We start from the raw sequence: 13,058 nt of genomic DNA, 5'->3' as shown, positions 1-13,058 counted from the left end.
TGGCTATTGCAGATTCAGTCTTCCCAGCCTGGTGCAGGGCTACAATTTTGTTTCTGGTGTCCTTTGACAGCTCTTTGGTCTTCACCATAGTGGAGTTTGGAGTCAGACTGTTTGAGGGTGTGCACAGGTGTCTTTTTATACTGATAACAAGTTTAAACAGGTGCCATTACTACAGGTAATGAGTGGAGGAAAGAGGAGACTCTTAAAGAAGAAGTTACAGGTCTGTGAGAGCCAGAAATCTTGATTGTTTGTTTCTGACCAAATACTTATTTTCCACCATAAAATGCAAAAAAAATGATAAAAAAACAGACAATGTGATTTTCTGGATTTTTTTTTCTCAGTTTGTCTCCCATAGTTGAGGTCTACCTATGATGTAAATTACAGACGCCTCTCATCTTTTTAAGTGGTGGAACTTGCACTATTGCTGACTGACTAAATACTTTTTTGCCCCACTGTATATGTGTGTATATATATGTACATTTGTGTGCACTTCCCTCGTCATTATACTCTATAAATATATATGGAAATACATTGATACCAACAGAAGAAATATGAAACACGTCTTCCATGTCACTTGTGAGCGTCTTCTCTTTTCTAATTAAATTACAAAATAGATTATGGATGTATCCGGGAACTGTCTACTCTCTCACATATCCATGTTTTTTTTCCATAATATAGCTCCTATCTCTCTATGCCTCCACTGTATGTCTCAATCTCAGAACCATGCATTTATCTACACAGATAATTATTGTATCTCATGTCTAATACATATCTAGCTCACATCTCCCTTCTTTATTTCATATCGCAGCAGCAGGGTGGCTCAGTGGTTAGCACAGTAGCATTGTAGCACTGGAGTCCCACCTTGGACAACATCTGTAAGGACTTTATATGTTCTCCCCGTGTTTGCGTGGGTTTCCTCCGGGTTCTCCGGTTTCCTCCCACGCTCCAAAGACATACTGATAGGGAATGTAGATCGAGAGCCCCAATGGGGACAGTGATGATAATGTCTGTAAAGCGCTGGGGAATTATTGGTGCTATATAAGTGACTAAAATAAATAAATATCTATGTATCTCATATATGTCTCATAGATTGTAAGATTGTTCTTCTTTAGTTGTTGAATGATGTATTGATCTGTAAAGTCTTATATACATGTCCCCCCACGGATATGTACAGTGCTGCGGAATATGATGGCACTATAGAAATCAACATATTCAAATCCCACTGCAAGTAGTTTGTATGTTAATAATAAAAATGATTATTATTATCATTAACATTTGTTTTCTCGGTGTTTGAGTGGGAGAACTGATAGGGAATGTAGATTATGAGCCCCAATGGGGACAGTGCCCATAATGTATGTATGTATGTACGGAATATGATGGAGCTATATGAGCAAAGCATAATAAATAATAATAATACATCTATCTCATGTCTATTTATCCATCCATCTCTCGTATTTATGTATCCATGTCAAATCTTTGCATTACTCTGTCTCATATCTATCATCTATTTATTAGTCCTCTGTGATTATTAGTAGATAGCATTTCACACAGCAATCGCTTTCTATCCCTTGCATTATTTTACAGATGCGTGACTGTCTATAACTCTTTTTCTTGCTCAATTACAATAACTTCTCGCTCTGGTTCCTTCTAATGCTCTATACACAATCTATATCTCTATCTACTCATTGCTTTATGTAACTGCACCCAGTAATTACTCCTATTGCTCCATATAATTGCCCACAGCAAACTATTTCACACATCATTTCTCATTTTCAAGTCAAATAAATAACAGCTTTGCTCCTATGTTCTTCACTAGACTTGGGAAATCTCCCCACCGAAGCAGACCATAGAGATTGGGAGTCACCTGCTATGTCGCACAGTCGCCCGATCTGCAGGTTCTGCTGGATATGCAGGTCCGGGGTCTGACTTCTCTGTCTTTCTGTGTAGCCTGAAATGGACAAGAATAAATCATTACCAATTATTCAGGATCACGATCCAACAGGGCACATGGAAATCTGTTGGGATCATGGAGATCATGGTATGTGGGATATTTAGGAAGCATTGTGTAGTTCCAGCAAAGTTCTTCTGAAATAAAGGTGTGTGAGAAGAAGAAGTTGTGTAAGAAGAAGGTGTGTAAGATAAAGCTGTGTAAGAACAAGGTGTGTAAGAATGTGTGCAAGAAGGTGTGTAAGAAGAAGGTGTGTAAGAAGAAGGTGTGTAAGAAGAAGAAGGTGTGTAAGAATGTGTGTAAGAAGAAGGTGTGTAAGAAGGTGTGTAAGAAGAAGGTGTGTAAGAAGAAGGTGTGTAAGAAGAAGGTGTGTAAGAAGAAGGTGTGTAAGAAGAAGAAGGTGTGTAAGAATGTGTGTAAGAAGAAGGTGTGTAAGAAGGTGTGTAAGAAGAAGGTGTGTAAGAATGTGTGTAAGAAGGTGTGTAAGAAGAAGAAGAAGGTGTGTAAGAAGAAGGTGTGTAAGAAGAAGGTGTGTAAGAAGAAGGTGTGTAAGAAGAAGGTGTGTAAGAAGAAGGTGTGTAAGAAGGAGACGGTGTGTAAGAAGAAGGTGTGTAAGAAGAAGGTGTGTAAGAAGAAGAGGGTGTGTAAGAAGAAGGTGTGTAAGAAGAAGGTGTGTAAGAAGGAGATGGTGTGTAAGAAGAAGAAGGTGTGTAAGAAGAAGAAGGTGTGTAAGAAGAAGGTGTGTAAGAAGAAGAGGGTGTGTAAGAAGAAGAAGGTGTGTAAGAAGAAGAAGGTGTGCAAGAAGAAGAAGGTGTGCAAGAAGAAGAAGAAGAAGGTGTGTAAGAAGGTGTGTAAGAAGAAGAGGGTGTAAGAAGAAGGTGTGTAAGAAGGAGACGGTGTGTAAGAAGAACGTGTGTAAGAAGAAGGTGTGTAAGAAGGAGACGGTGTGTAAGAAGAAGGTGTGTAAGAAGAAGGTGTGTAAGAAGAAGGTGTGTAAGAAGGAGACGGTGTGTAAGAAGGAGACGGTGTGTAAGAAGAAGAAGGTGTGTAAGAAGAAGGTGTGTAAGAAGAAGGTGTGTAAGAAGAAGGTGTGTAAGAAGGAGACGGTGTGTAAGAAGAAGAAGGTGTGTAAGAAGGTGTGTAAGAAGGTGTGCAAGAAGAAGAGGGTGTGTAAGAAGAAGGTGTGTAAAAAGAAGAGGGTGTGTAAGAAGAATGTGTGTAAAAAGAAGGTGTGTAAGAAGATGTGTAAGAAGACGGTGTGTAAGCAGAAGGTGTGTAAGAAGGTGTTTAAGAAGATGTGTAAGAAGAAAGTGCATAAGAATGTGTGTAATAAGGTGTGTAACAAGGTGTGTAAGAGGGTGTGTAAGAAGAAGATGTGTAAGAAGGTGTGTAAGAAGAAGGTGTGTAAGAAGAGGGTGTGTAAGAAGAAGATTTGTAAGAAGAACGTATGTAAGAAGGTGTGTAAGAAGGTGTGTAAGAGGGTGTGTAAGAAGGTGTGTAAGAAGAGGGTGTGTAAGAAGAAGATTTGTAAGAAGAAGGTATGTAAGAAGGTGTGTAAGAAGAAGGTGTGTAAGAGGGTGTGTAAGAAGGTGTGTAAGAAGAGGGTGTGTAAGAAGATGTGTAAGAAGAAGGTGTGTAAGAAGGTGTGTAAGAAGAAGGTATGTAAGAAGGTGTGTAAGAAGAAGGTGTGTAAGAGGGTGTGTAAGAAGGTGTGTAAGAAAAGGGTGTTTAAGAAGATGTGTAAGAAGAAGGTGTGTAAGAAGGTGTGTAAGAAGAGGGTGTGTAAGAAGAGGGTGTGTAAGAAGAGGGTGTGTAAGAAGAAGGTGTGTAAGAAGGTGTGTAAGAAGAGGGTGTGTAAGAAGATGTGTAAGAAGAAGGTGTGTAAGAAGAAGGTGTGTAAGAAGGTGTGTAAGAAGAAGGTGTGTAAGAAGGTGTGTAAGAAGGTGTGTAAGAAGGTGTGTAAGAAGATGTGTAAGAAGGTGTGTAAGAAGGTGTGTAAGAAGAAGGTGTGTAAGAAGAAGGTGTGTAAGAAGAAGGTGTGTAAGAAGAAGGTGCATAAGAATATGTGTAAGAAGACGTGTGTAAGAAGGTGTGTAAGAAGAGGGTGTGTAAGAAGAAGATTTGTAAGAAGAAGGTATGTAAGAAGGTGTGTAAGAAGAAGGTGTGTAAGAGGGTGTGTAAGAAGGTGTGTAAGAAAAGGGTGTGTAAGAAGATGTGTAAGAAGAAGGTGTGTAAGAAGGTGTGTAAGAAGAGGGTGTGTAAGAAGAGGGTGTGTAAGAAGAAGGTGTGTAAGAAGAAGGTGTGTAAGAAGAAGGTGTGTAAGAAGATGTGTAAGAAGAAGGTGTGTAAGAAGGTGTGTAAGAAGATGTGTAAGAAGAAGGTGTGTAAGAAGGTGTGTAAGAAGAAGGTGTGTAAGAAGGTGTGTAAGAAGAAGGTGTGTAAGAAGGTGTGTAAGAAGAAGGTGTAAGAAGGTGTGTAAGAAGATGTGTAAGAAGATGTGTAAGAAGAAGGTGTGTAAGAAGGTGTGTAAGAAGATGTGTAAGAAGAAGGTGTGTAAGAAGGTGTGTAAGAAGAAGGTGTGTAAGAAGGTGTGTAAGAAGAAGGTATGTAAGAAGGTGTGTAAGAAGAAGGTGTGTAAGAGGGTGTGTAAGAAGGTGTGTAAGAAAAGGGTGTTTAAGAAGATGTGTAAGAAGAAGGTGTGTAAGAAGGTGTGTAAGAAGAGGGTGTGTAAGAAGAGGGTGTGTAAGAAGAGGGTGTGTAAGAAGAAGGTGTGTAAGAAGAAGGTGTGTAAGAAGAGGGTGTGTAAGAAGATGTGTAAGAAGAAGGTGTGTAAGAAGAAGGTGTGTAAGAAGGTGTGTAAGAAGAAGGTGTGTAAGAAGGTGTGTAAGAAGGTGTGTAAGAAGGTGTGTAAGAAGATGTGTAAGAAGGTGTGTAAGAAGGTGTGTAAGAAGAAGGTGTGTAAGAAGAAGGTGTGTAAGAAGGTGTGTAAGAAGAAGGTGCATAAGAATATGTGTAAGAAGACGTGTGTAAGAAGGTGTGTAAGAAGAGGGTGTGTAAGAAGAAGATTTGTAAGAAGAAGGTATGTAAGAAGGTGTGTAAGAAGAAGGTGTGTAAGAGGGTGTGTAAGAAGGTGTGTAAGAAAAGGGTGTGTAAGAAGATGTGTAAGAAGAAGGTGTGTAAGAAGGTGTGTAAGAAGAGGGTGTGTAAGAAGAGGGTGTGTAAGAAGAAGGTGTGTAAGAAGAAGGTGTGTAAGAAGAAGGTGTGTAAGAAGATGTGTAAGAAGAAGGTGTGTAAGAAGGTGTGTAAGAAGATGTGTAAGAAGAAGGTGTGTAAGAAGGTGTGTAAGAAGAAGGTGTGTAAGAAGGTGTGTAAGAAGAAGGTGTGTAAGAAGGTGTGTAAGAAGAAGGTGTAAGAAGGTGTGTAAGAAGATGTGTAAGAAGATGTGTAAGAAGGTGTGTAAGAAGGTGTGTAAGAAGAAGGTGTGTAAGAAGAAGGTGTGTAAGAAGGTGTGTAAGAAGAGGGTGTGTAAGAAGAGGGTGTGTAAGAAGAAGGTGTGTAAGAAGAAGGTGTGTAAGAAGAAGGTGTGTAAGAAGATGTGTAAGAAGAAGGTGTGTAAGAAGGTGTGTAAGAAGGTGTGTAAGAAGAAGGTGTGTAAGAAGGTGTGTAAGAAGAAGGTGTGTAAGAAGGTGTGTAAGAAGAAGGTGTAAGAAGGTGTGTAAGAAGATGTGTAAGAAGATGTGTAAGAAGGTGTGTAAGAAGGTGTGTAAGAAGAAGGTGTGTAAGAAGAAGGTGTGTAAGAAGAAGGTGTGTAAGAAGAAGGTGCATAAGAATATGTGTAAGAAGACGTGTGTAAGAAGGTGTGTAAGAAGAGGGTGTGTAAGAAGAAGATTTGTAAGAAGAAGGTATGTAAGAAGGTGTGTAAGAAGAAGGTGTGTAAGAAGAAGGTGTGTAAGAAGAAGGTGTGTAAGAAGGTGTGTAAGAAGGTGTGTAAGAAGAAGGTGCATAAGAATATGTGTAAGAAGACGTGTGTAAGAAGGTGTACAATGTGTCGCATTAATAAATATGGCATTTGTGTGTATTCTAATACTGGTTGTAATGGATTTCTTACTTATGGAATTTGCAAAGATATTATTCTACAATTAAAAATTTATTTTACTTTCTTCAGGAGGTTTGACCATAATTAAAACATAAGGTCTGCTTTTCCCTAGCGCCATTCTGGCCAATGGCTGTGTTCAGTACTGCAGTTTAGTCCCATGCATTTAAAGGGATTATCACATTTTTAAATCAAAATAAAAAAACTGTTGCAAATTTGAGAAAACAAGGACATTACCAATGATTACCTGTAGATCGAGCGGTGACGCTCTGGCGGTCCTCCTATTCTGTTTACAAGGAGCTGTATGGTCACTGGCCGGGGCCTTCACTGGCCTCAGTGGTCACGTGCCATAACACTGGCTTAACTGTAAAGCAATGGGAGCCGTGATCACTGATTTGCTTCAGTAGTCAAGTGCCGGCCACGTGTAAACAAAGACTAGGAGGACCGCCATCTGTGCTGGATCTACAGGACAGGTGAATACAGATTTTAGGGGTTTTTTTTTAGAGATGGATAACCTTTTTAAGGAAGGGGATACACAGCAAGTTTGGCCACGAGACAGCTAAAGGATGCAATATAATGCAAGTAAATGGGCTGGCATTGCAACCCATCTTATTAACCGCATTTATTATGCTTACTCATATAGCGCCATTATATTCCACAGCGCTTTATAGACATCATCATCACTGTCCCCATTGGGGCTCACTATTTAAATTCCCTCCAGTATGTCTTTGGAGTGTGGGAGGAAACCCACGCAAACAAGGGGAGAACATACAAACTCCTTACAGGTGCTGTCCTTGGTGGGATTTGAACCCAGGCCTCAGCGCTGCAAATCAACACTGCTAACCACTGAGCCTGCCAGTTGCAAGAAACTCGCAATAAGTCCCAATCCATTAGACTTTTTTTGCTTATTATGGTACCTTGTGGATCACTTGCATTTTTCCGCAATGTAGCAGTGGCATATAGCAATCTTTGCCCGTGCAATCTGTCGCTTGGCCAAAGTTACCATATAGCCCTATCCTAAACAGGGATGAGCAGCAATACCAGACACCATCCATGGAGATGCATTTTTTTAACCCTGGAGAAGCTTTTTCACAGCTATGATAGCTGTCAACATGTCAGAGAAAGTCTTGAACTGAGAATTGTAGGTTCCAGGGGTCCTAAAAACGTGTTGGTTAAAATGCTAAATGACCGTAAAATTGTCTGGCTGCTCCTCATAGCCATTTTATTCCTAGCCGCCACTATTACTCACTAAGCCCATACTAGTAACCCAGATAGAGGAGCGGTGTACAGTCTGCATCCCCAGCTCTCACGGAGCGGCGGTGGTGGTGGCGGTGGTGGGGGGGAGGTTTCCCTAGGGGCCCCTGCACACCTATTTGCCTGCACTTTGCACGGAAACCTCTTTTTAAGTTCCTCTAATTCATAAATGTAATTAAATAATTACATTAGTGCTAATTAACATGAAACGGCAGATTATTTAAGCGCAAAAAAAAACACTATTCAACTTCTTAATTATTCTTGTTCACACAGCATTTCCTTTTGCTCGCGCGCCCTAGGTGCAGATAAAGCAGCCCATCTGCTGGTAATTAGAACTAAATAATTTCCGACAATGTAGCTTATCATTTTGACTGCACATTTGATTAAAAACATTGTACAAGCGATATCCCAAAGCGACGAGCGTGAGCGTGAGAACGGGGCGAGGGGGTACCTGACCCGCGGGGGGCTACGGTAGGTGAATGTTTGGAATATCTGAGAAGCAGGAGCGCAGTCAGTAACACAGATGCAGGCTGTGGACCCGGGTTCCCAAAACTAGAGGCAAATTGTGCATTTTGTAAAAAGGCAATGAACGCTAGTAATATTGGGACGGCACAATGCACATACGTGGAACACACAATACACATGTAGTCACACGGCTCTGTTCATTACACACACACAAGTTTCTTAACTCATTTCACACAGATGAAAAGCAAATTATAGGAAATGGCCCCTCGGCTGCTCATCTCCCTCCTTATCCCCCACATCCCATAATGAGTTTATTTGTTTAACTCCCCGAATTAAACGCCGCTTCTAGTGCGGGCCTGGTAATATCACTCTCATCATGTCGAGAACATTTTCCTGCAGAGACCCATCTGAATAAGAGAAGGTCCCCGCGCTGAACTCAATCAGGGAAGCGTAATGTGCTGGGTAATAGAGGTGCTTGATAGATCTGGAGGCTAAGAGCTCTTTACCTAATGATGGGATATGGATAATGCTCCTCCTGCACGTCCTGATGTGATTCCAGTTGGATGCCAGATGCTAAAAAATCAAGGGAAGAGCAATGAGTGAGAGAGGCAGTCTGGAACACACTTATCGGAGAGGGCGAGGGGGGTCTTAAGCTTCCTTCCTTCATCCTGCCGTACGGTTAATCCAAGCTTAAATTATATTAATTGATTTAATTATATGCTTTAAAAACATCTACGCCCCCCCCTCCCCCCACACACACACCCTCCCTCCCCAATTAATTTAATTAGGAGGCTGCATGATGCGGCTGGTGAGGGGAGATTAAGGCCGTACTCGCTTTAATTAAAAGAATATGAATTAACACGGAAAGTGTGGGGTGGGGGGAGGTAGAGCAAATATAAATGAAATGGTGCGCACTAATTAAAAGGCCGTGTTAAATACTTCTTGACGGAGCAATGACAGCAGAGAGGTGTTTAATCCCACCGTAAGTGAGGAGAGGTTTGATATCGAAATGTAGACAGGATGTACAATCTGTTCCTCTCGGAATAAATTAGGCCATCTCTGCGCCATTAGCTTCCAACATCTGGATGATAGTGACCCTACAAATCACACCGCCCGCCCCACATCATTATAACTCTATCCTTCCCACTAGAGATGTGCAATCCTCCGAGCCACCATTCACATCCTAACTGGTGTACATAGATGGAGGAATAGATCTGTGCACACTGGGGTGAAAGGGACCCAATTAATGAGCCTATGACAAGGCTGGAGAAGGGCTAAGCCCTGGGAGGAAGCGTTGTCATGAGATCGCCACGGCTCTGGATCTACAAGCGGTGGGTCTGTTAAAGAAGCTCTCCTCCCATCAAAGCTTTCATCCTCTTGATATATTGCAGTCATCATAATATATAGCACTGTGCACTTACAATTGCTCATTTTGCCTTTCTACCCAGCTAATTCTTCTCTTTTCTCTGCACTATGTAGAAACAGGAAGTCTCTTGTCCCATTCACTCTTCATCTCCTGACCCAGCTGCTCCCTCCTCACCCTACCAGGGGTTTCTGCAGTGACTGAAGACTCATGCAGGGAAAATTGACCTCCTATTTCTACATAGAGCTTAGAAGGATTGAGCTAGTCAGTCAGTTTATATAGTAAGGACGCTGGCAACCAGAAAAGTGCAGGTTAGGAACCTAAAAAGGATCCTCCTGGGCAGCTGCGTGCAGAGTGGTCAACAGTGTAGTCTTCCTTGGCACGCGCAGCGCACTGATGAGGCTGGGGAAGATACACCGGCTTCATCACATGTTTACATGGATTTCATGGAGGATGTCATGTGATCAGAAGATCCATGCCAGGACTAGTCTGGGAGAAGTGATGCCCTGCTGGACAACCCCTTTAAAATCTGTGTTAACAATAGCAAAACATTCCCAATGGTTACTACATAGTAGAACAGATTTTTTTTATACAATTATGACCAATTTTTATGTTTTTGGTAGTTTTGAGAAATGTCAAAAGTCAAACATTAGGAGCTGTAGCAGAGGGTTTACTGGGTTAACCATTACTTAAAGGGATTCTTTAACCAAGTTTTTGTTACCTCATCTGAAAGTAAAGTTATATAAGCACAGAGATCAGGTTTCCAGCAGTGACACTTGCTGGGCTGCTTGTTGTAATTTTGATAAAATAGCAGTTTTATCTTCTGCTGATCTAGCACTTCTCTGAATGCTGAGCTCTACATAACCCCGCCCACACCACTGATTGGCAGATTTCTGTGTACACTGTGTATAGGCAGAAAGCTACCAATTAGTGGTGGGGCGGAGTTATACACAGCTCATGAATATGGAGGACTACATGGCAGCAGGTTTACTAGTCCACTAGCAATATACTCCTTTTGATAAAGCAGTGATTTTTCAAAACTACAGCAAGCAGCATAGTAAGTGACACATTGCTGGAATCAGGATCTCTGTAATTACATCATGCTGCTTTCAGATTAGGTGGCAACAAACTGGTGACAGATCCCCTTTAAAGCAGAAGGCCTGCAGGGAATAGATTCAGAAGACACGGTGACACCATTGTCCATGGTCAGTAAATGGTACTGCAGTTCAGGTACATTTAAAGAGAATCTATCAGGAGGATTTTGCTATGTAATCTGAGGACAGCATGAGGCAGGGGTTAAAACACAGGTTGCAAAGATGTGTCATGTCTTGCTGTATGCTGTTCTTTACATACAATGAAGGTTTTATCAACTGATGATTATCACAGTCCAGACCACAGCAGCTACAGTAATGCATGCATGCTAGTCTGACTCCGCCCCCTCCTATGATAAGCAGCTCACTGTCTATAGACAATATACATACAGAGACTGGTGTGGGCGGGGGTAGCTTTCTCAGCTTTGTTTCATGCTAAATCTAAGAACTGTGATTGTGTCAGAATCATTGCACTCAGTAAACTAATTGATACATCGTTGGATTCATGATTTCTTTCTCTACATCATGTTGCTCTCAGATGAGGTAACAGAAACCTGGTGAAATGTTCCCTTTAAGAAATGCAATAACAAACATAGTGCATGGACAAGATTGGAGTTGTCTCTGGGAACATAAGCCAACTCTTTATTACTATTCCAGTTGCAAATCTTTATTCATTACATAGTGGAATGTGTTGAGAACAATGAAACATAAAAATTATGAATGTAAATCAAAATGAATATCAAATGGAGGTCTGGAGTTGGAATGATGCTCAAAATCAAAGTGCAGAATCAAATTGCAGGCTGATCCAACTTCAGTGGAAATGCCTCAAGACAAGGAAATGATGCTCAGTAGTGCGTGTGGCCTCAACGTTCCTGTATGACCTCCCTACAACGCATGGGCATGCTCCTGATGAGCAGGCGGATGGTCTCCTGAGGGATCTCCTCTCAGACCTGGACGAAAGCATCCGCCAACTCCTGGACAGTCTGTGGTGCAACGTGACGTTATTGGATGGTGCAAGACATGATGTCCCAGATGTGTTCAATCGGATTCAGGTCTGGGGAACGGGCGGGCTAGTCCATAGCTTCAATGCCTTCAACTTGCAGGAACTGCTGACACACTCCAGCCACATGAGATCTGGCATTGTCCTGCATTAGGAGGAACCCAGGGCCAACCGCACCAGCATATGGTCTCACAAGGGGTCTGAGGATCTCATCTCGGTACCTAATGGCAGTCAGGCTACCTTTGGTGAGCACATGGAGGGCTGTGCGGCCCTCCAAAGAAATGCCACCCCACACCATTACTGACTCACTGCCAAACCGGTCATGCTGAAGGATGTTGCAGGCAGCAGATCGCTCTCCACGGTGTCTCCAGTCTCTGTCACGTCTGTCACATGTGTTCAGTGTGAACCTGTTTCATCTGTGAAGAACACAGGGCGCCAGTGGCGAATTTGCCAATCCTGGTGTTCTGTGGCAAATGCCAATCGTCCTGCACGGTGTTGTGCTGTTAGCACAACCCCCATCTGTTTACGTCGGGCACTCAGACCATCCTCATTGAGTCGTTTTCTAACCGTTTGTGCAGACACATGCACATTTGTGGCCTGCTGGAGGTCATTTTGCAGGGCTCTGCCAGTGCTCCTCCTGTTCCTCCTTGCACAAAGGCTGAGGTAGCGGTCCTGCTGCTGGGTTGTTACCCTCCTACGGCCCCCTCCACATCTGGTGTACTGGCCTGTCTCCTGGTAGCGCCTCCAGCCTCTGGACACTACGCTGACAGACACAGCAAACCTTCTTGCCACAGCTCGCATTGATGTGCCATCCTGGATGAGCTGCACTACCTGGGCCACTTGTGTGGGTTGTAGAATCCATCTCATGCTACCACAAGTGTGAAAGCACAAACAACATTCAAAAGTGACCCAAAAGATCCGCCAGAAAGCATTGGTACTGAGATGTGGTCTGTGGTCCCGACCTGGGGAACCACTCCTTTATTGAGGGTGTCTTGATAATTGCCAATAATTTCCATCTGTTGTCTATTCCATTTGCACAACAGCATGTGAAATTGATTGTCAAACAGTGTTGCTTCCTATGTGGACAGTTTGATTTCATAGAAATTTGATTTACTTGGAGTTATATTCTGTCGCTTAAGTGTTTCCTTTATTTTTTTGGAGCAGTGCATAATATATATATATATATATATATATATATATATATATATACACACACACATACACAAAAGCTGTCCATGAAAAGTGCAGTAATATAATGAAATTCAACACTTGGATCAAAACATCATAGAGAATAGTGAAAAAAAGCCAGTTGGCCACTAATGGAGAGAAGAAGAAACAGAAAAAGTACCTTATTACATACAAAAAGAACACTACATGAAGTAACGCAGGCTGTGTGCTATTGTATAAAGAAATAATCCAGAAATCCAGATGAATGATGCATGAAGGAAGGGTAAATAGGCCTATGTTAGCAAATGTGTTGTCTATGGAGGCATTTTATATAGGGGTCATGGTCTTTCCTTACATTAAATAAACACTACTGAAAATCGACCTTAGAAAAGATTCCCCCAAAATGAGAAATCCTAATCTTCAAAATTCCTCAGAAATCTCTGGAAATAAAATGAGACCTGGAATAAAGCTAAAGAGGAGGACTGAAGTGTACGTGTCAATTCATGCTCATGTAGCTGCAGGGCGCTCGTGCTGCAGAATGGTCCGCCAATTTATAGTCATGTTTTGTCACATTAATTCATTTTCATATTTGTGTATTTATTAATTGCCTGGATGATATGAGAGCGGATAATTAAACACAAGCTGCAGATTAGAGGATACAGAGCGATGTGTGACAG

At 41.9% G+C, this 13,058-nt stretch overlaps 1 protein-coding gene across 3 annotated transcripts in view; it reads right to left on the bottom strand.

Annotated features, from left to right (window-relative positions):
- IQCH (IQ motif containing H) overlaps positions 1 to 13,058 on the bottom strand; it is a 158,294-nt gene that overhangs the window by 75,408 nt on the left and 69,828 nt on the right. For all 3 annotated transcript variants that reach the window (XR_011320824.1, XM_069766407.1, XM_069766408.1), the window contains 2 exons: positions 8,267 to 8,333; positions 1,865 to 1,948 (listed from right to left, as the gene is read on the bottom strand). Coding sequence is in view for 2 of the 3 variants with exons in the window: in XM_069766407.1 (XP_069622508.1) it covers positions 1,865 to 1,948; positions 8,267 to 8,333 (151 nt within the window). In the remaining variant the exon portion in view is untranslated. The remainder of the gene's footprint in view (positions 1 to 1,864; positions 1,949 to 8,266; positions 8,334 to 13,058) is intronic.

This window comes from Ranitomeya imitator, chromosome 4 (assembly GCF_032444005.1).
Source record: "Ranitomeya imitator isolate aRanImi1 chromosome 4, aRanImi1.pri, whole genome shotgun sequence".
NCBI lineage: Eukaryota > Metazoa > Chordata > Amphibia > Anura > Dendrobatidae > Ranitomeya > Ranitomeya imitator.
This window is presented reverse-complemented; position numbering and strand designations above follow the sequence as displayed.